The following is a 23,419-nucleotide window of genomic DNA, read 5'->3' on the forward strand; positions in this document are numbered from 1 at the left end:
GCAACACTGACTACTGATATTTTTGAATTCAAAGATACAAAAGAGTGAGTGAACAGCAGAGAGCGCAGGTGTGATTGATTATTCTACTTTCATAAATACTGCTTAAATTAAAATAGCAACATGCCTATATAAGTTATTGAAACAACTGGTCATGTGTGGCTAAGGGCCAAGCTGTAGTAAAGTTAGAGTTGAAACATCACGCTTGAAAATCATTGGTATTTTGAACATGTTGCGAAAGCTGGAGTTAAATTAGTCATTGGAAGCATGTTATTACAGATAACTTGATTTATACAGTAAACTGCTGCAAAATCATCGGTTTTGAAAAATCATATTTTTTTTAACAAAAAAGAATGCAAAAGTCCTATAATTTGAAAGTAAAAATGATTTACTTTTTTTCATCATTTGCACACAATAGTTTGAGTCAACTTTTGAGGCGTTTTTAGAGGAAATTTCTGAAGGATTCTTAAGGCGATTTCTGAGGCCAGATTTCTGCATCCAGCAAACTTGTACGAGGTATATCTTTCAATTTATGTTAATACTAGTCTTACTGGTATGTTACAAAAAAATATGTTTATATTGCACAAGCAAACATTTTTATTTCTTGCTCTGGTCTCATTTCCATTTTCTTGACAACATGCAAAAGCCTTGATGCATTTTGGTCGTGGTTTTAGAATATGTTACCAAATATTAAATTAATAAAGGCCCAAATGATCAAACAGAAAATATAATGGACATGTTGTGAGTGATGAGTCACTAGTTTGTGTGAGTCTGTCAGATGTACTCAAGTTTATGAGGACTACACATGGACACTTGGAGATTTGAAAATTCACAGGCCAAGTTAATAGAAGGCAGTTTTGTATCCATGTAAACCTGGAGAGTGTTATGTTTTTATGCATGGATTTATGGATAAAATTCCTTAGCCTGGTCTCTTTTTTATGCGTTTGAAGCTTATATTGTTGATAAAAACTAATATGGCATGAGAACATATACCAAGACTGAAGAGAACCAAAGCAGAAGATTACTATTGAGATATTCGAGACAAAGATACTGAATGCCAAGTTTTGTAAGCACCCAAAGGGAAAGGTAGATTAGTGAAGATAAGGGAGGAATTTGTGAAGAATCAATGGTCTATGGCATAATTTGAAAATACAGATTCGGTAGCCCAAGAATTTGCTATAGCAGAAAACCTGGCATAAAAGAAAAGCATAATTACACAAAAAAAAGAAATTAACACATTAAGAGAACACAAAAGACTAGTTTGATTATTAATTTTTCATAATTCAAATGTTATATATGTTAGATGATCCTCAAACTCTTAGATTTGAAAATTTAAAGTCAAACAATACATTGTTACAACAAAATAATAAATAATAACTGTATAACAGCATGATAATTATTTACATATGATATGTCAAAAACAGCCAAATACAATCTACATCTTCCTCCTTCCCCTCCTAGTGTAACTTCATTTTCGGAGCCTTGAACTAATAGGTAAGTTGGTATCAAAATGATGTCTATTTGTTTTATAAAAAATGTCTTCATTTTCCTCCAATACATTAAATTTTGTTACTTCTCTGAAATCTCCCCCTTACTTTTTTAATGCATCCGTTAAGGTTAGGAAAGAGAAATACAATACTGCTGAAAGGTAACCCTTCCACTTTTGATCACCAAGAGTCCAGTGGGGGTGAGGTGAGAGCATACAATGAATAGGGGATTGTTAGCTCCAAAACAATCTGAAGTATACTGCTGGGCGGCAAGCCAGCCCCTTCCGCTGCTGGACAAGAACAACTTAATGTAAATCACTCTACCACTTTTCAGCGGGAGGACACTTATTACAATACTGAAAATAAGATCACTCAACCACTTTTCAGCGGGAAGACAATTATTACAATACTGAAAATAAGATCACTCAACCACTTATTCAGCGGGAGGACTATGAAACCAACTGAAATTAAAAGATAGGCGGCTAGGCCATCCTTTTCCACTTTTTCAGTGGGAATACAAAATGTAAAATGCAATTAAACAAAGGCTGATCAGTACTACTGATTTCAGCTTACAATGAGAGCATTAGCTTGCAGATTACAATAGGAAATTGATATCCAAACACACCAAAATGTTAGGAATTGATCTTCTAACAAATATGAGCTATCCAACATATGAAAAGTATCCAAATAGGTAAATAACTCAAGTCTGATATGAAGAACAATATACTGAAATAACAGACCAGCAAGAATAGAAATCGCCTAAATGCTCATAACTTTCTCCACACAGCTCCGAATGACTTGAAATCAAATGCAAATGTTCCTTGGAGAGGAGGCGTCCAAGACAAGACCAACAACCCGCTGCAAATCGGATCAAAACATCAATGCATGCTTTCCAAGGCAACCTCCAACATGGTACAGCCTGAGAGATGGGGTGATTTTGTCTAGAAATTCCAAATCAGCTCCAAAAATCATGAAACTTAGCAAAATGAATCGCCTAGCCATGAGGAAAACATAGGACAAATACCTAGAAACGACAACTAAACTCTTAAGAGACTTATGAGTGAATTTCGCTTTCAGCACCATACACACAACAAACTCCAAAATCTGAAAACAACACTCCAAAACTGAAAACAACACTCCAAAATCAAAAAACATCAAATAACTTCATCTGCATTGAGCTCAATTTGCTCCTTTGAATGAGAAACAGTCACAACATTCAGCTAGGTGCTATCTTTCAAGCACGAAACTGAAGGAGGCTAGGAGGTATGCATTCTTTGAAGCAAGAGTTTGAAATAATTTCGACAACACTTCGTTATATTAAGCAAAGTTAACCCAAATGAGGAGCAGAGCGCCCTCAAATTCAAATTCAACTCCTTTCAAATTGTCATGAAATGAAATGAAACTCCATCCAACTTGGACACCCAAGTAATAATATATTTGTTTGGCAAAAATCACATATTTCCTTCAAGTGGACGCCATCTTAAGCTAATGTTAATATATTGCAAAGTTTATAAACTTTTAATGAAAATACATCCAAAGTGGTGTCCCACCTTAAGTCATAAAATTGATACTTTAAGCACCAAGTCGACTCCTTTTAAGTCATAATACAAGTCATGCCTAAGCCATGGGGAGATATTAAAAAGTATTAAAAAACTACTTTTTCCCATCAAATACTAAACTTGCCAAAACAAGTTCCAAGAATATGGGAGATGAAACTTAGAGAACTGCCCTGCCAGATATAGCCACTGCACTGAGCTGCAGAAACCTTGCCAAAAATAGCACTGCTATAAATAGCACTTACTAAAAATAGCATACTACTAAAAATAGTAAGCGTGTCCAAATGCATTTTAACCACATTCTGAGCAGCTGTCGCAACTTACTAAAAATATAAGTCCGAAAAAGTCTTCATATTCATTTGCATGTCACACCATTGCGAAGCTCTCAAAAAACCTAGAAAAACCCAGAGAAATGAGTTGTCCTCGCTCCCACTTACTAAAAATAGCAAGTTTACCAAACTCCACTGCTTGCTATGCATGTACCATCATTGCGAAGCTTTTTGAAAACCCAGAAGGAATCCCGAATCAAAACTGTAAAACTCCAACATGCAAGCCACTGAAAACGCTGAGAAATCCCCCTAGAAGTGGGAAACCCTATTTTCTGCTTCCGACTTGCCTACGGGTCTTCGGAATAGGCTAATAGCCAACTGAACTGATTACTACCAAGAAGGGGACATTACATTCTCTCTCTCCAATGTAGCAAAATCTTCATTAGTAAGCATGACATCACTATGTTCTTTGACTGTCCAATCAACAAAAGGATTGATGTCATCCAAGTCAATGGCATCGTAAGAACCTTCCACCTTTTTGGTTCAAAGGCCAAGGTTGTACCAAACGAAGACAAGGTCATTGAGGTTATATTAGGTCAACCTACTTATTTTCTTGCTCTCAAAGAAGCTCCAATTGCGTTCATACCCAGAAGCACTATAGGGTTGGGACAAAACATGGATGGCTAGCCTATGAAGATTTGGTATGCCAACATCCTAATTCTCTCACTAGAAATCTACTTATAAAACATTTCGAACATATATGCATTAATTAAAAATTTAGAGATTCTTCATACTTTTCAAGTTTCTAGTTTCTACTTCTAGTATTAAGCAAAAAATTAAAAAAATGTTTTTTCACTTGGCTATTGACAATTGTTTTTCTCTCCTTTGAATTACTTGAGTTGAATAAAAGAGCCTCACCTCTACACCCTTGTAAACCCCCAGTTCATTAAGATCTTTGCCTCTAACCTTATTATTTGATACCATCTTATGAATTCATGAAACAATGCCTACCTTGACCACCTCATTAGTCTAAAATGTATTCTAGAAGTAGAACTTTGGGTTAGGCAGTAGGTTGAGGCATGTAGGAATTGGTGGAGTTGGTTTGACAATTTGTGATCAATGATGCGTCAAATGATCCTATTTTATTTAGTTTTGTTTCCACCATAGTGATGTCGAATGACCTTTTGGCCCTATACATGGCTTCATAGAGGCAACCCATTGGCATGACATCCCCATCCACCAAATGAAGGACTTTGATCAAAGGTTTTGACATCAAAAAAATTGAAAACAAATTTTAAATTATCATAAAATTAACAAAAAAACAACAAATAGAGAATTTCATATTAAATTTATGTTTGCATTTATTACTTACCTTGAGTAACTCCTATAAATTTTTGATGAACAACTTCTCAAAAATAAAAACAAAAAATAGAGAATTTCATATTAAATTTATGTTTGCATTTATTACTTACCTTGAGTAACTCCTATAAATTTTTGATGAACAACTTATCAAAAATTGTTCTCCTTGATCTCCCTTAGCATTGGACCTAAACCTTTTCTTGAGAGATGGAATTGCAGCAACAATACTCTATAAAGTGATCGAGTGGGCGGCAAAGCAAATCACTCTTGGTCATGTTACCGGGAATAATCATTATGTTATGTTGTCATATTATGTTTATGTTGTCGTCGGTAATAATGAGTTACGACAGTCAGTTAGTTAGTCGTCCCGAAGGGCAGTTGGACGCGACGATTGGTCGCACCCCTTCGGGTATTATATATTGCATAGCATTCCTTCTTAGTATCATCATGATAGTCGTGTCTGGTGTAATGTTATAAGCACTTGATGTATAGGGACTGTTGAATTAATACAGAGACTGGTTATTTAATATATTTCCATTATGTTCTGTGCATTTACTTTCTGCATTTAATCGTTTACCCGTATGTGGCAAACATTTGGCGCCGTTGCCTAGACATACTCGGGAAAGGAAGGAGCGGATGGCGTACGGACATGATGGGCCTACCTGTCGGTGAGATTAACCCAGAGGCCGATGCCGCGCAATGGAAAGAGGCTAAGGGGAAATTGAACCTTGTAATAATCCCGGCACACTGTTGATATAAATCGTGGCCGAAAGGCAAAATAAAAAAAAAAGTTTTTTTTTTTGTACATGGTGTGCTTTTGCTATGTACGGAAGTGATTTATGCCAAATATACTAAATAAGAACAAAAATAAAAAGATACAAAGTGACGAATGGGAAGTGGCACAAAGAGCATTGAATCTCAGAGTGACTCAGACAACAAATAGAACGAAGGCGTAGGCTAAGGCAGCTTGCTGAGGGACGACCGGCCGAGGGGTTGCTCGAAGGGAACCCAAGAGGTGTCATGGAGGTTGCGGAGGCAGAGATAGACGGAGAGAATTACACTCTCTACACTGTCGTAGGGTTGCCCGAAGGGAACCTAGGAGTCACGGAGGGTGCCGAAGGAGAACTCTACAGTTCGCCAAAATACCACCGTAGGGTAAGAAGTCGCGAAGAATTGGTGGAACAAACAAGGCGAAATCTAAACCTGATTGACGCTACCAGAGACCTACTAAAGAACTTGTCCATTCCGAAGGACAACTGGAGGGAGACGACTGAAGGTGACGGTATGACTGACGGTACCGAGGGAGCACAAGGGTACTGTACGGGAGGCAATTTGTTCGGTTCGGGGTCAACAACCTTCTCTAGAGGACAAACGAGTGGAGGGTCAAGTGCAGGAGGTGGAGGCGGAGGCGGAGGATCACTAGGTACAAGCACACAAGGCACCAGAGGAGCGAGACCCAGCAGTGGGATGGCCAGTAAATAGAAGTTGCTGAAGTTCAACGGCGAGGGGAAGGAAGATCCCATTCGCCATTGCCACACTTGCGAAACCATATGGTCAGCGAACGGTGTTACCGACCAGGATGAATGGGTAACACATTTCTAGCAACCTTAAGGGGAGTGGCCATCGACTGGTACTCCGATACGGATAAGACCAAAGTCGGCACATGGCCCGACCTGAAGGAGTTCGGGATAGAGTTTCGCCTCCTTAGAGACGACAATGAAATAGTCACCGAAACCTATGGCACAAAGAAGAACAAGAATGAGACAGTTCAAGCCTATAGTTGGCGGCTCAAGGAACTGTTGGGGAAAATGGAGAGTCAACCAGCGAATGGGTTGAAAAAGAGATGGTTCGTGGAGGGACTAAAACACTCCATCCGGAAGAAGATGAAAATTGTTCCACCAACCTCATACAAAGATGCATATAATAGAGCGATGGATCTTGAGAGCAAGACCAAGACATCCAAGAAGAAAAAGAAGAAGGATAGCTCGTCCGAGGATGATGACTCTTCCGAGGGAAGCAGCAGCGATGGCGAGTTCGGCAAAAAGGTGCAAACCCTGCAAAAGGACATGCTGAGGATGATGAAAGAGCTAAAGGTTATGAAGGGAGGTCCGAGCAAGATCGACGAAGGGGAGCTTTGGTGCACGGAATGTAAGACGGACGGCCACACGAAAGGCTCCTGCCAAAAGAAGGCCTATTGTGATATATGCCAGTTGATGGGGCATCCCATCAGGGAATGCCCCTACAACATGAAAACACAGAACCAACAAGTATTGCTTACGCAGGAACAACCAACTACATCGGGCGGTACCGACAGCTCCCAGGCGAACAACAATGCAACATCGGGAGGCTATTGAGATAACCGGTGGGGAGGACGAAACAACAATAACAATACAAGGAGCCGGATCCAATACAACTCCAAAGGTCGATCGATGGTACAATGCAGAGCGTGCAACCAGTGGGGGCACTTCGCCCAAGACTGCCCGAAGGGAGAGGCCACACAATATTTGTGCAAATGGTGCGGACCGGGAGACCACGAAGACGCCACCTGCTCGAAGTCCGACATCAACTTGCTCAATATCGAGGAAACCAAAGAAGATGAAGTGCTGGCCATAACCCGCGCCCAAGCCAGACATGCAATGTGCCCAGACCCGGAGGCTGAGAAGTGAAGGGTACGGGAAGCACGGGAAGAAATTGAGAAAGAGATTCGAGAAAGGGCGAAGGTGAAGGGTATGACGGGTACTTCCAGCCGATCGGAGGCGGAGGATGCTATACTAAATCAAATTTTAAAATTAAAACTGGAGGTGCCTGTGAAGGTACACGACCTCCTCCAGACGATGCCTCAATTACGAACGGTGTTGCTGAATAATCTCTCCCAACCACGAACCAATACCAACCACCGCACAGATGTTCTTGGGGGTCTGCAATAGACCCCATGCTGCTGGGAGTTAACACTTGAAGGAACCCGACCATTGTGGAGATGGGTATCCTTGGCACCATTCTAACCGATACCATCGTCGATGGTGGATCGGGGATGAATGTTCTTCCAGAAGAAACCTGGCGGAAGCTAGGGAAGCCGACACTATGGCCATCTACATTCAATTTGTTGGGAGCAGATCAACATGGAATCAAACCCATCGGGACACTGGTGGGCCAACAAGTTACCATCGGGGCGCAACCCTTCATACTGGACTTCGTGGTAATCCCACTAAAGAAAAAAGGGTATGATGCGATCTTAGGGAGAGGGTGGCTGGTGGCAGCCAAGGCCACCCACAACTGGAAGAAGAACACTCTGTCTATGGAGAATGGAGGAAGGAAGTTTATCATAGACCTTGGGACGCAGTTGGTTAGTGAGGAACTGGCATCATCTTCGGAATCGGAGGGTGAAGGAGAAGGCGACCTGAGGGACGAAGGACGGGGCTGCAGGGAGCCCAACGACGAAGGGATTCTCAAACTAGGAGAGTGCTCCGAGGATGAGACAAGGTCATTGAATGGGCTCTTCCACTGGCAGATGGAGGATTACGAAATGTTCTAGAGCTATAGGCTTGAAGTAGAGGAACCAGAGCAAGCAACAGAGGAGGTGTACCTACCGGAATACAGAGAATATTGGAAGGAAGACGCCCCAAACCTCGGTGGCGTAGATAATCCCAAGATCATTTGTGTCGCCAACAATTGGAACCCTGTGTGGAATGCCTCAACCTTCAAAATCTTTATTCTTCTTCTTCTTCTTATGTATGGGAAGGAGACCGTGGTCCCTGTAGAATTTGTGGTTCTAGGTCTTCAGATGGCCATTGAAAATAGACTTGCCACCAACGGGTCCAAATTGAAACCCTTCCACGAGAAGCACGCAGGGGACCCGAGAGGCCGGAAGGACACCCAAGAGTCTGGAGGGGAACCGAATAGGATGGAAGGGGACCTGAGAGGCCGTGCAGGCGACTCGAGAGGCACGGGACCAAAGCGGGAGACTCTCGGGCGAGGCAAACTGAGAAAGGGCGATCCCAGAGGCACGAAACCCAAGCCGAATTTGGACACTTAGAAAAAAAAACCGTACTATTCGTACGGCAAAAAAAACCAAAAAACCCACGATGGAACCACCATGCGGTGGCAACACCGACGGTGGGACCACCGTGCGGTGGATACCGCCGCCGCCAGAGGCCATAAGCGCATAAAAACTCCGCTCGAGGACATAACTGCATAATACGACCGCAACAAACATAAACGCAACCCCGCACAAACACACAGCCACCGCACAAACGCACTCCGCCCAACAACGCAACGCCCACGCAAGCACAGGGTAGGCACACGTAGCCGTACACAGCCATCCAAGAGGTAGTTAAGCGTTCGGTGTGCAGAAGGAGGCTCGTTCGGTGTGTATGGTAGACGGTTGGTCGTGTATTCTGTATGGAGTGATCTGTACGGTGGAGGGGTGTTGACTGCATGGGAAGGTGGCTATACGATTGGAGGTGTCAGTGCTGTTGTTGACCGTATGAGGAGGTTGTATGGCCGGGGTGCCATCGGGGACATTACAGTGGAGCAATATTAAAAAAACAAAAAAAAACGACGACGACCAAATTGAAAAATCATTCGATGACATCTGGAGCCAGGATGCTGAAAATATTAGAGTGGAGGAGAAGGGTTTTGACATCTTAAAATATCACAGAAAGCCTCGACCTCGCTGGGGTGCTGCCCCAGACCCCCAGTTTATTTTTGAGCTACAATACAGTTTTTGGAGTTGGGCGAAGGGCATCAGAGAAGGCACGACAAGTGCTGGGTTGTCGCGTACTGTGAGAAAGAAGCCTGAAGCTAAGCAGTGGCAGGGAAGCCATAAGCCGTAGAGGGAGACAAATTTGGAGGTTGCGAACAAACAGAGTCTGAGGGAAGGCATTGTAGGCACGCAAAGTCATACGACACCAGGGAGTTATTCAGTTCAGTTATCAACCTTTGGGGAGTGTGATGGAGGATTTGAGGCGTCTCCTAGCCTTTGTGCCAGAGGGTTGTGGCCCTTCTCGGCATGAATGGTACGCTTTGAGGAAGTCGGAGTATGTCTTGGTTGGACGAGAGGTTGCCTTGGTGGATGCACAGAGGGCTCGGGAGGAGCTGACCACCAGGTTGGAGGCAGGAGTAGCATGAGACTTAGCTCAGCGTACCCAAGAGTTGGATGCCGAGAGGGTAGCGTGGGTGGCTATCGAGGACAAATTGGCTAGGGAGACAGTATCATTTGAGTAGCAGTTGGTGGAGGCTGAGATTGAAAAGCGTGTTTTGCAGACAAGTTTGGTTTAGGCACAGGAGGACAGTGATGTCAAAGGAAGCACTAATGGTGAAATCCGCACTTGAGCATCGGATGGTAGTAGAGAAGGGTTTTCAAGCGAGGACGCAGCAGGTGTATGAGTTCCAGTATGGGTGGCTATCGAGGACAAATTGGCTAGGGAGACAGTATCATTTGAGTAGCAGTTGGTGGAGGCTGAGACTGAAAAGCGTGTTTTGCAGACAAGTTTGGTTTAGGCACAGGAGGACAGTGATGTCAAAGGAAGCACTAATGGTGAAATCCGCACTTGAGCATCGGATGGTAGCAGAGAAGGGTTTTCAAGCGAGGACGCAGCAGGTGTATGAGTTCCACGCTCGACTAGCGTTCGCAGTTCCTGCAGTTCTCTACCTTGGTTTTGTTTAATGTCATCTCTATTTTGTATTAAGTCGTCCGGAGATGACTTCTTTTCTTGGGGGGGATGATGTTACCGGGAATAATCATTATGTTATGTTGTCATATTATGTTTATGTTGTCATCGGTAATAATGGGTTACAGTAGTTAGTTAGTTAGTCGTCCCGAAGGGCAGTTGGACGCGACGGTTGGTCGCACCCCTTCGGGTATTATATATTGCATACCATTCCTTCTTAGTATCATCATGATAGTCATGTCTGGTGTAATGTTATAAGCACTTGATGTACAAGGACTGTTGAATTAATACAGAGACTGGTTATTTAATATATTTCCATTATGTTTTGTGCATTTACTTTCTGCATTTAATTGTTTACCCATATGTGGCAAATAGGTCACACAAGCTCCTTACCATTAACGTGATCTCTCATCAAATAAAGAACCCAACTGGATGTCAATAAATTTGGTAACTTGTTTAGCATGTAATGTCCCCATTTTCGGCCAAGTTTGTGGAGAAGAAATAAATTAATTAATAAAAATAAGTTGTCCTTAAAACTTGTATTTAATTAATTATGCTAATGAGTTTAATACTTTATTTTAATAAAGTAACTTTACCTAGCGCCATAACAAAATAAAATAAATATTATAAGTCACTTTATGAGCAAAAAATATTTATCATTTATTTTAGGATGTTTGGAGGATTCGCAGAGCAGTTTTCAATTTAGTAACCTCTTGCAATGACCGGGTTTGTTTTTGAGGAGGCTTTCTTCACAGTTGTTTCAGAATCATGGTTCATCACTTTGGGCTGAGCTGTATGTGTCGTGATGAGTCTCTGGTAGAGCAATGTGACTGACTATTCGACATTGATGTCGAAGGGCAAGCAGTGATTGTTGCGATTGTTGAGGACGCGCTCAGCGAAGAAAGGCACTGGTGCGATGGTTTCATTTACGAGAACATTCTTTGCCTGCTAGTGGACATTCTTCCTTCCAAGGAGGCATGCATTGAGAAAATGGACTGGTTTGTCAGGGATGTGGATGCCAACGCAGTAGGCAATGCCGTCATGGAGCTGGAAGAGGAATGGGTGAGCATTTTGGGTCCTTTCTTCAATCCTAAGTACTTCATTGCTATAGTACATGGGATATAAAGCATGTGCAAGGAGGTGCAATGGCGTGGTCATCTTGTTTCCCTGATGATGAATGATTTGTTCCACTTTTTTGAAAAATGCTTTTTGGGGGTCCTTGTCTCTTTTTGCTATTATGACTTTGATTGTAATGTCCCCACTTTGAAATATAATTTAATGGTAAATGATAATAATAATAAAATTTAAACTCAAAAGAATAAAAATAAAATAAAATTCAAATTCAAATATAAAAGAATATAATTAAATTTAATTAAAATTTAATTAAGTTAATGAATGGTCAAAAGACATGGAATGAAAAGTTGTGGCTCCCTCAAACATGGGATATAAAAGGGAGAAGAGAACCTCATTTGAGAGGGGATAATTTGGAAATCAGAAGTGCAGATCTGATTTAAATAAGAAGTGCAGATCTGATTGTGAAAGGTTGTCCCTTTGAAAGGGCAGAAATAATGAAGAGTTGCACTCTTTCAAAGGGTGCTGATGGTGAAAGGGTGTGTCTCTTGCCAAAGGGCATACTTGATGAAGAGGTGTGACCCCTCCTTCTCATTGAGAGATATAAAGGAAAGGAATCAAAGCATCCAGTGGGAGCACCATCGATCATATCAGATCAGAACTGCTATGAAGTTACAGGCTGTCTCCATACTCAAACAAAGGCATATGTAAGGCCGATGCATAGGATGATCTAAAAACAACAAACACTATGCAAAAAGGCACATTTAATTGTTGCAGAACAGCGATACCAACCCAGGCAGAGATCTTATTATACGTCAATACAGCATTAGCATGTTAACAAATGGATTAAGGAAACAATAAGAATTGTGTTTACATTAATAAGTATTATTAATAATCCTTGATTAGGTGCGATAATCAGCAGCAGATTAATTAGTTAAGGCAAAATACATGATATGAGGAGTCACCGGCTTTGCAAAGATAGTGACCATTTTGGAAAGACATAACTTTCCATGCAAATCAAGGGAAAGAAAAGGAAGAAAAGTAGTAAGACAAAAGCCTAATACCTGCTACAAATATACTCAGCCAGATATCCAAACTGGTATGAATTCCAGGAATTATATATAGCAAACTGTAGATGCATTACATTGTAATTTTTGCATGATAATATTTGTATATTCATAGTATTAATACCTTGCATATTTATGACTGATGCTGATAACTTTCTGCATATTTGGTTGGCAATATATTCATGTTTATGAATCTGATATATGATACTGCTGAAATCTATCTCTAGAGGGAGAACCACCATTAAGGCACCTTCTCAGACAGAGGGGGAACGGTTAATGAGCCACCCTCTTTAGGATTGAGGGCTTTAGGATTGAGGGAGAACCGTTATTAAGGCACCCTCACAAAGCGACTTGGTTAGGGAGAACCATTATTAAAGCACCCTCCCATAGTGACTTGATTAGGGAGAACCGTTACTAAGGCACCCTATCAAGATAATGAGGATTCCTATGGTTATGACCCAGGATTTCTGATCTTTACATTACAGTGCTGTTTGCAAAATTATTTAAGTTTCATCATAGTTAGTGCTTCTTTACTTTATGGATCTTAATCAGTCTATCTCTGTTTTATAGTTAGTATGTTTGTAATTATTAGTCACTTATATGTTATAGATTGATTTCCTAACTTGTTTGTAGGGTTTCTTTTTTAATTAAAGAGATAAAGGAACTCCCTCTCTAACCCACCCTTAATAGCTAAGAGTTGTAATCTAGGGCATAAATAAAATTAAATTTACCTTCAGCAATTCCAACCTCGAGAAGCTCCCAAAAATGGCTTGTGAAATATGGTGGTTTGTCACAAACATTTGGATCTCCTCACCCTCTTGGTAGATATTCTTCACGTTTTATCATCTACCGAACACTTAGAATAAAATACCACAAGGATACTCTATCCTCTCCTGAACAAAATCACTACTTGTGCCAAGATTGTGAGAAAGACCACAAGGTGACTCCAATATATGTGCGAACAAGTGACTTTAGTGGGATAGCTTCTCGGGTAGTGTATGCTGAAAATCTCAAGGGGGATTTATGCTTATTAACTAGTATCATTCATAGGTTGAACTTAGGCAGATTTAACAATTTATGCTCTATGTTTTCGGATTTTATGATTTAGGATTGCAAAAAGGACAGGGTTTAGGAAATCTTTGCTACTTCTAAGCTATTCCTATGAACTCAAGAGACGGTAAAGACTGGGTGAAACCGGTGACTATGCTTTGTTTCACCACACTCGGACAACTATGCAAAGCGGGTGTAATCTTCTAGGGTTATGCTTAAGATTTTCTCACTTAGGAGGAAGACTAACGATTGAACAATATTATTCCCAGTAGAAGTTAAACATTCATATTAAAAGCTCAGACTAACTTTACACATTGAAAGGAAATCATCCATCCAACAAAAGTATGAGCAAGATTTCACCAATCAATACTATCAGATCTATCATTCATCTAACAACTTGAAAACAAATTACTTAAGCAAATCTAATCTAAGTGTTGAAGGGAATATGTAACCATGCAACCATTTAGCAATAAAAATATTTCAAAACAATACTGATAATGAATTTTTAATTACTCAAATAGCTCTGCACAACAATTTCATAAATCTCTCCACAACACAATGAAATGAGAGAATGAGAGTTGAGAGTTTATGAAAACAAAATAAACGACCGAGATCAATGTAAGATCGACGACTGAGATCTAGACCATAGTTGAAAAACTCAGACTCGCCACGGACTCGGCAAACCAAAAATTTGGACTCGGACTCGGACTCGTGAAAGACTCGTGAAAGACTCGGCAAAAAAAAAACCGTAGTTTTACAAAAAAACATAAAGAAATTAATGCATTTAGAGAACATAAGAGCCATAATTGAAACATTACACGTGTCACATACTCATAGTTTCAAACTTTCAACTCTAAAATGTATAATACCAAGATTTCTTCAATGCTAATTATGCTTTTTTATATGGAGCCTAATCAGACTCAGAGGTTAAATTTTCCCTACTTCCATCGGCGCAATTTCCCCCTATATTTTTCGACGGGGGTTTGGGGGCAGCGCCCCCAAGTTGGGGTCAAGGGGCATCGCCAAAGGATCCTGAAATTTGACTAAGTCTGGAAAATTGAAGAATCCTCCAAAGACTAGATTTTGCATTATAACTCCTGGAGGTCCGAAACCACTCTCAAACATCCTGACAGTATATATGGAATATAACTTAAAGTCTGGAACGTCATCCTGATCTTCAAATGCCTTGAAATTTGGCTGTTTGGAATGTCTTCCTGATCCTGAAATCTGACTGAGTCTAGAAAATTGAAGAATCCTCCAAAAACTAGATTTTGCATTATAACTCCTGGAGGTCCGAAGCCACTCTCAAACATCCTGACAGTATATATGGAATATAATGTCACTTATACTTAAATGTTATATTCCATATATGAATCCTGACAGAGAGACCAAATTTTTTCACATGTTAAACTCAATTTTAAAGCTTGCATGACTTTTTTTCTGGGTCGCGCAAGTCCATCTGAAAGACTCGCGAGTCCATGCAAAAGACTTGCGCGAGTCCTTGCAAAAGACTCGCGAGTCTTTCAAATGGACTCGCCAGGACTCGCCTCGCGAGTCCTCGGCGAGTCGACTCGTGGCTCCCATGGACTCGCGAGTCCGTGGCGAGTCCATGAGTTTTAAAACTATGATCTAGACAACCTAACCCTAGATAAAGTTTCCAAATAAAATCCAAGATCATTTTCAAAAGAGACAAGTGGCAAAAGATGCTATTTTTTAGGATTGTATCCCTTTCTTTTGATATTTAATGATTTTGGACGCTATTTGGTCCACTTCCTCCATGGTGACATGTGGCAACATGTTGATCCTGAACTCTAACCCTTCCAAGTTGTCTGCACATAGAGCAAAAGTGATCTCCCAGTCTAATTCTTGTTTGTGAAAGGCATCTTTGATGGACATGAGGTTTGATGCCTTAGCCAAATTATTCTTCTCGACTGATCTTGTGATGGCAAAGAAGATGTCCCGAACTCTGGCCTTCAAATTCTCCAACTGCATATCTCTCTCTTGGATGGTCTCTTTCCCAATCATTTCTGCAATTACAAGAAAGATCTTGTCCTGAATTGCCTTTATCTGTCCTTCTATTCTATCAGCATCATCCTTCACCTTTTCCAAGACTTCATTTTGTGCAACTAGTGTCCAGTGCCAACTGTTGAAGTCATAGGCAGCCCCTGCTTCAATTATCTTTTGATCAACCAACTCTTGGGATGAGATTCCTTTTAGTTCTCTAAGGGATGGAATAATTCTCTCTTGGACATCCTGGAAATCAGCCCACATTTGTGCCATATTCTCAATCCTGGAAAGCAAAGGAGTTTGTTCATATGCTGATGAGATTCCTTCTAGGAACTTGGTTGCTTCTTCTTTTATACTTTGTATCCAATCTCTAGTTTCTTTGGTTGTTACTACATCTTCAGAATTTTTGACTACGTGCTGTGAATCCAAAAGTGGGAGAACCTCTGGATTGGCTTGATCAAGTGGCTTAGTAGTCAAGTGTCGAATATATTCTTTCAAGCGCTCAACTTCTCTCTTATATTCATTTTTCTTTTGGGTCTCTTCATCCAGTTTTGCCATTATGGAAGCAACTGAATTGTCTAAGTCCTCTTTTACTTGGGCCTTTGTGCTGGGGCCTAAGTCAAAAGTGGTGATCTCATACTCATGAGGAGCAATGTCTCCCTTTGCTTTGTTCACCTTAGACACAACTATCTGCACTATGTGGTTGCCTGTCTCATCTCTCTGGATGGTAGAAAATCTCTTGGCTGGCTTCTTCACAACAATTTGCTCTAATCAGGCCAAGAAATCTGTCATGTCATCTTCTTCTTGTTCTTCTACTATTGGTGTGTTCATCTTCAATCTCTCCCTCAGCCATTCAGGAACAGTGGGCTGCTCAATGCTTTCTACCTCTTGGTCATCCTTTGTTTCTCTCTCACGTGCAATACCTCGGAGAGCAGAAATCATCCCTTCTTGAAACTCCCTCTTCAATATTTGTGTCATGCTCCGATTCTAGGATTTCTATGCCGGTAGGAGATGGTGGCTATTCGTCTTCCTGATGGACTGAATTTGCATTTTCTTCATGAACTGAAGAAGGAATTTTTATTTCAGCCAATGATTCATCAACAATTAATATGTATTTCTCATTCCTTGATGTGGCAGATCGAGATGGTTCTATCCTTTGCTTCTTCTGAGTAGGTTCTTCATTTCGAATTGTGTTCCCCTTCCTTTTAGCACTCTCGCTTGGTCTGGCATTTTGTGTTGCTTCTTCATTTGAAGAATATCCTTTTGCTACTCCCATTAGATTATAAGTCAAAGTTATATTCTTCTGCTTTAGCCTGTGACACTGTTGATTAACCCACCACTTTGTATATGTCATGACTGGCCGCATCAAGGTGGTCAAGTCTGTATGTTCTGGTGCTGACCATTTGACAGGAGGAAGAGGTACATGCTCATCAAAGCCAGGTTGAGTATGCTCTTCGCTATCTTCTAATTGATCTGGTACGAGAAAAGGTTGAATCTCTCTGGTGAAATTTATTGATAGTTTGGAGTTTAACCTTTTCCTGATTTCATACTCATCAGCAACATTTGCCTAGAAATCTTCTATATCTATTTTATGTCTGAATCTTTCCTCCTCTAATCTGATGTTATTGTGAGGATCATAATTAGTTCTGGATTGGTAGAATGTGAAAGGATACCACTGCATCTCTAGACTAGCACTCTCAGCTGCTTGCGCAGTTGAACAAGATTCTTCCATATTTCCTATGAAGAATGGGAAAGATATGGCTGCCTTTTGCCTTATTCTTTTGAAACTTTGATATGTTTCCAACTTAATTGAGAACTTCTAACAGGACCATCCTATTGGTTGGGTAGATTGGTAATCGGTAAGGACAGCCAGCGAAACCTTGGATTCTGATATAAGAGAACTTTGGAAACTGGATAAACCAGGATCCGTACCTGCTGATTAGACTTTTTGTTTAAGGAGAAAGTCTCTTATGAGTACCTCCTTGCAGTGTTCTTGTGATGTACATTAGGAATGCGTCATGGGCTCGGAAACTTTTCTCCTTAAGCTGCAGCTGAGGATAACAATCATATGACCGGAATTCATTCTCACCACCTCCTACTATGCCTTTGCAAATCAGTCCTGAATATCTATAAGTTGCAGCTAGTAGATAGATAATGTAAGAACTCATGTGGAATGTCTTTGTCCTTTCCCAGTTCATCAACTATTCATGAAGGTTATCGCTGATTATGCGGGACCACTTGAATAACTTGGTTCCTGAGGTGATTTCATCTATGAAATAATGCATCCATGTCTCGAATAGCTGACCGTTAGGGCTGCCCATTACCCTATTTAGTAGTAGGATGATATCACCATATTCTTCTTTGAAGTATGGACACAACAAATACTTTGGTATTTTCCCTTGAGGTCTTTTCTTCTCCAGCCAAAACTTGTTCACATTTGCAGCACAGAGTTCAGACTGACTATCATAGACCCTCTGAGCCTGTCCTTTAGTCTTGTAGGTGGCTTTATTGTGGTTTGGTATGGCAAATGTCTCCTGGATGGACAATTCTAAAAGGTTAGCCAAGACTCTTCCATTTGGTGCAATGATTTCTCTCGATTGTGCTTTATAGTGCAAAGCACATTCGACTATCAACTCGACACACTCTTTGGCTGGTGGGAATCCAACTGCCTAGACAATTCCATTGTGCATCATCTTGTGAGCAATAGGTGTAGGAATGTGTCCATCATGTCCATACATTCTTTTTTTGAATTCCTCCATATCAACATGTCCGAGGTCTGTGTTAGTGATATTCTTCCATTTGGATTTGATTTTGGACTTCAGCTGTACTCCTTTGTTGGCGAACTTCATTGCTACCTGTAAAAACACATGAAAACTCCATGTTATTTTTGGAATTGAATTCTGATTTTAAATTCTTTTTTCTGAAAATTTCACTTTCAACCTGATAAGTGGTTAAGTTCTTGTGAAAAAGCGAATTGAAAGTGAAGGGTTTGGGCAAGAAATTGATGAAAATTGAGAAAATAAGACAGAAAGGTAAGGAAATTCAGTCAAATTGAGTTTTTGAATCCTTTTTATGACTGAAATTTACCTCCGATTTTGAGAATCTGTCAAGTGCTTAATTTCTAGACCTTTAACACTTAGAAGAATCTTCTTCTGGACAATTCTTCAAAAATCCAAAATTCATAAAATTTGAGAGAAAACTTCTCTTCAATGCTCTCAAATATTCTCAACCTGAATAATGAATTGTGAAAGTGCATTGGTTGAAAATATATAGAGTTTAGGGTTCTTAAATTTAGAAGTTTTTGTTTTGTTTTATTGTTGTTTTTTTAATTTTTAAATTATTTTTATTGTTTTTTTTGTGTTTTGATCTTTCCAAAATGGAAAGTTTTATTTCTCTCTCAAATTTATCCTTAATTCAGGAATCTTCTAGAACTTTCTAGAAATCTTGAATTTTGAAAATTCTGTGTTGAAAATAATTTTTAATTTTAATTTTAATTTTGGAAATAATTAAAATTTATTTCATGTGACAAATTTATTTTCCAATATGTTGGTCTGATTTCATGTGAAATTTTTGATCAAAATTTATCTTTGTTCCTGGCATGTCAACTTTATTGTCTTCAAATTTTAGGTCTTTGGCTAGGTATCTTCACATATTCCATTTATGTGTAGATGAATCAACTTGTGTCTGTGTTTGATTATCTTGCAAGGGTTTGGTGTAATGTCTCCTTCTCAGCTCTAGACTGATGGATAATCTTAGCCTATTTTGGAAACCCGTAGGCTAACTAGAGACTAAATTAGGGTTTCTGTTTTCAGGAATGTTTTCGGAGAGGTGTTTGCAGGAACTTCTGAAGTTCTTCCCGTTTGCCTCCTTCTCTGTCCTCGGAACTCCGGAACCCCGAGGTTCCGTAGTTCCTCCCTTTCCTTAGCCCCTTTTTTCCCACTTCTCCGGAGCTTCATAACCCCGAGGTTCCATAGTTCCTCCCTTTCCTTAGCCCCTTTTTTCCCACTTCTCCTGAGCTTCGTAACCCCGAGGTTCCGAAGTTCCTTTCCCTTGCCCTTTTCTTTTCCCGGAACTTCGGAACCCTGAGGTTCCGAAGTTCCTTTGCTAGGTCTCCTCTTTTCCTTTCCTTGTCTTCTTCCCTTTCCCGGAACTCCAGAACCTTGAGGTTCTGAAGTTCCTTTCCTTGTTTCCTTCCCCTTCTCCGGAACTCCGGAACGTCGAGGTTCCGAGGTCCTTTCTTAGTCTTCCCCACTTCGGGAACCCGAGTTTCCGAAGTCTTCCAACTTCCTTCCGACTTGCAACACTTCCGGATGGCGTGATCAACACTCAAAGCTTTAAATGGTCCGACGACTCTTGTGACTTGTGCACCTTCTTTTGAGGAGCTACAGGTGTGCATTTAATAATTTTGCAGGATTTCCATCAAGAGAGGTACGTGGCCATGCTTATTGTGGTTACCTATGTCATGCCTGTATGCTTTGACTTTGGAATGTTAGTCAATCCACCTTCTAGAAGTACCTTTCTTCTTAGGATTGCATTTTTCAGGGTATGGCCAGGTTGCTTGCATGTACACAATGTCAGGTGCATACACTTCCCTGCATTCCTTGATTGACATTTCCCTTTACAAACAAGGGTCAAGGCTTCTCTTCGTTGACCAATGGTCTCTCCTCTGCGACCAGTTTTCTATATAAAGGCTGTTAAGCCTCATTGTAAAGGGTTCTCTCCTTGCTGGCTTGAGCTATTCTATGCTCTTTCAATTCTCTTAAAGACTTGTATTTATTTTGCATTTTTGCAACTGTAAGTTTGGCCATTGGCCTTTGAATGAATTGAAATCATCACTCTTGCCTTACTGCAACTTATGAATGTTGTGTATGTGTTCTTACCTTCATTATAAGTGTATGTTTGTGGCTTTCTTTCACATATATGCCGTGTTAACCTATTTCTGGGTGTGACTTTTGGGAAACCTTCTCCCCTCTTGACATTCAACAAGTTCTAATCTCCATACATGCATTGGGGTCATTCATGCAATTGAAGTATGTGCATCTCTTGGGTGTTTCAGTTAATTCTTTGTGCCATTTCGGGTAGGGAGAGAAACATCTCTTATCTTGGTGCATCACCTCCTTTCATTTTAAGCATTTCTCTCTTCCCTTTTCCTCTGCAAGCTGTTAAGGATATGCTTGGAAGTAAAATTTGAAGTGTTGAGTTGGTTCAACACCTGTGCTTGGATTGAGAAGGAAGCCGACCTTCTCCAGAGACTCAACCCCCTTGCACAAGATCCCACACTTCAGGGTTGTTTCCATGTTTCAGGAGGTTGCTGAGTTGATAGCTCAGCAAGGGTGCAAGCTTTTGTGACAACAGTTTTTGGCACGCCCGGTGGGACAGACTTTTGATGTACATGCTAAGGATCCAGTGTTGTTCTTAGTGTCTCAGCCTTTAGAGGCAGTCATCTTTCAAGCACTTGGCGACTCTGCTTAACAAGTCCAATTCTTGTTCATGCGAAGTTCCTAACTCTGGGACCCCGGAACCCCCAGGTTCCCAAGTCACCAACTTCAGAACTCCAGAACCCCTAGGTTCCGAAGTTCGCAAGTCCGGAACTCTGGGGGTTCCGAAGTTTCCAAGTCCGGAACCCCGGAACCCCCAGGTTCCGAGGTGCCTAAGTCCTCAACTCCGGAACCCCGAGGTTCCGGAGTCATGCAGTCCTGAGCCCAAGCCAACTGAAGATTTGGTGTGTTTTTCAGTTCATCAAGCCTTTGGAGGCAACATCTTTCAAGCACTTGGTGACTCTGCAATCATTTGGTGGATCTGTGGTATGTTATCAGTCTCTGGTTGAGAGGGTCCGTCTACTCTTTTAAGCATTTTGTTAAACAAGCTCCATCTCTTTCAAATGTTTTAAAATGAGTTCATATCATGGGTGTAACTTCTATTCACCCCCATTCTATTAGAATGCCAACCATTTTTCCCCTCCTTACCAATAGGATCAAACTAGGACTGCTCCTAGTTTCAACTCAAATATCTTCACTTCAACAGCAGGTGGGTACTTCCCTAATGCTTGCCACCCACCCACCTTGACTCAACCTTCTTGGCAGCCCAACCAGCCCCAAGATGATGATAAAAGGCAAATTGCAGAACTCAAAAGTGTGTTGCTTGATCTCACCAAGCAGCTGCAGGAGTTGAAGAGGCAATAAGAGTGGGATTTGCAGTAGGATCAGCTTCAGCAACTGTTGTCGGGAATAATCATTATGTTATGTTGTCGTATTATGTTATGTTGTCGTATTTTGTTATGTTGTCGTGGGTAATTATGGGTTACGATAGTCAGTTAGTCTTCTCGAAGGGCAGTTGGACGCAACAGTTGGTCATACCCCTTCGAGTATTATATATTGCATACCTTTCCTTCGAAGTAGCACCATGATAGTCGTATCTGGGTGTGATGTTATAAGCACTTGATGTACATGGACTGTTGAATTAATACAGGGACTGGTTCTTTAATATATTCTCATCATGTTCTCTGCATTTACCTTCTGCATTTAATCGTTTACCCGTATGTGGTAAACATCTGCGCCGTTGCCTAGACATACTCGGGAAAGGAAGGAGCGGATGGCGTACGGACACGATGGGCCTACCCGCTGGTGAGATTAACCCAAAGGCCGACGACGCGCAAACGAAGCTCTACGAGGGAGAAGACACTGCAACGAGGGAATTCTCAATCCTACTTCAGGTGTCCATCGAGACCTACGTCTGCAGAGAGGCCATGGAGGCTGATGTCCCAATAAGTGCCGTGTGGACCGCATTGGAAGTTAGCCCCGTAGCGAATCGGTTGATGAACCACCTCCCCCGGTTGCTTGCACAGGCATCACTAGCACAACGAACTCGCTTGGAGGAGATTGCTCGTGAGGAGCGACGCCAACAGGTCCTCCAACAGTACGAAGAAAACAGTCGTCGTTGGGAAGCGGAGCATGATGGCAAGAGGCCAAGGGGAAATTGAACCCTGAACCTCCAGGAGGAATAAAGAACATTCTATATTATAATAATGGTGTTGTACTATTGACACAAATTGTATGCGACGGGATGAATTAATAAAAAAGTGTTCTATTTTTGTGTTGTTGCTATTTATGAAGATGTACGGGAATTAATGCCCAACTTATTAAATAAGGATAGAAATAAGAAGGCACAAAGTGAGGAGTGGGAGGCCGCACAAAGGGCCTTGATTCTGGAACAACAAGTAGAACGTAGACGGAGGCTGAGGCAACTTGCCGAAGGACGACTTGCTGAAGGGTTGCCCAAAGGGAACCAAGGAGGTGTCATGGGGGGTGCAAAAACCGAAGGGGATTTCTACGCGTCGCCAGACAATCGTAGGGTGAGAAGCCACAAAGAGTTTTTGGAGGAAATTAGGCTACGAAGATATCTAGTCGAAGAGACTCGAGAGCAGTTCAAGAACTTATCCCTTACGCTGCGCACAAAGGACCACTGAAGGGAGCGAACAAAGGAAGAGGGTGAGAACGGGGGAGAGGGCAACCGTACGACCGTAGGTGCGGAGGAGGCACAGGCACACGACAGACAAGAGCCCCTCTTGGGACCCATCACACCAAGCACGCGGGTATAAAACACCATACCCCCATTCACTCAAACAATAAACACCACTGGTGCGGGTGGGAGTGGCGTGGGTGCACGACAGACACAGCCACCTCTGGGGACACGACCCCCATCAATGGCCAATAGGCAGAAGCTGTCGAAATTCACCGGCGACGGGAAGGAGGATCCTGTAAGGCACTGCAGAACTTGCGAAACCATATGGGCGGCCAATGGTGTCACGAACCAGGTTGAATGGACGACGCAATTCCCAACGACATTACGGGGAGTTGCCATCGACTGGTACTCTAATATCGATAAAAC

At 41.4% G+C, this 23,419-nt stretch overlaps 1 protein-coding gene across 4 annotated transcripts in view; it reads left to right on the forward strand.

Moving 5' to 3' along the window:
• LOC131036706 (protein TIC 22, chloroplastic) overlaps positions 1-23,419 on the forward strand; it is a 171,856-nt gene that overhangs the window by 37,454 nt on the left and 110,983 nt on the right. Inside the window, exon 4 of one of the 4 annotated variants that reach the window (XM_057968668.2) lies at positions 416-513. The exons of the other annotated variants lie outside the window; for them this stretch is intronic. Within the exon in view, the coding sequence (XP_057824651.2) occupies positions 416-513 (98 nt within the window). The remainder of the gene's footprint in view (positions 1-415; positions 514-23,419) is intronic. 4 annotated transcript variants of the gene reach the window in all.

This window comes from Cryptomeria japonica, chromosome 10 (genome assembly GCF_030272615.1).
Source record: "Cryptomeria japonica chromosome 10, Sugi_1.0, whole genome shotgun sequence".
Classification (NCBI taxonomy): domain Eukaryota; kingdom Viridiplantae; phylum Streptophyta; class Pinopsida; order Cupressales; family Cupressaceae; genus Cryptomeria; species Cryptomeria japonica.